Source organism: Pterocles gutturalis, unplaced genomic scaffold, assembly GCF_000699245.1.
Source record: "Pterocles gutturalis isolate BGI_N339 unplaced genomic scaffold, ASM69924v1 scaffold4646, whole genome shotgun sequence".
NCBI classification, from domain to species: Eukaryota; Metazoa; Chordata; class Aves; order Pterocliformes; family Pteroclidae; genus Pterocles; species Pterocles gutturalis.
Window position 1 is genome coordinate 6,021 of NW_010102783.1, and position 206 is coordinate 6,226.

The 206-nt window shown below is 64.1% G+C and overlaps 1 protein-coding gene across 1 annotated transcript in view; it reads left to right on the forward strand.

Annotated features, from left to right (window-relative positions):
• The window catches only part of GRIN2C (glutamate receptor, ionotropic, N-methyl D-aspartate 2C), a gene marked incomplete at its 3' end in the record, with an annotated part of 6,188 nt that extends 6,000 nt beyond the window's left edge, over positions 1-188 (forward strand). Inside the window, 1 exon segment of the mRNA XM_010086418.1 lies at positions 63-188. Within this exon segment, the coding sequence (XP_010084720.1) occupies positions 63-188 (126 nt within the window).
• Between the last annotated feature and the right edge of the window lie 18 nt (positions 189-206).

A 206-nucleotide genomic window follows, 5' to 3' on the forward strand; every position in this document is an offset into this window, starting at 1 on the left:
GGGGGTCCTCAGGGGGCCATGGTGTGTCCTGGGGGCTGACGGGGGTCCCCCTTGCCTTGCAGAGCCCTACAGCCCAGCCGTGTGGGTCATGATGTTCGTGATGTGCCTCACAGTGGTGGCCGTCACCGTCTTCGTGTTTGAGTATTTCAGCCCCGTCGGCTACAACCAGAACCTCACCAGCGGCAAGAGTGAGTCGGGGAGGCGGG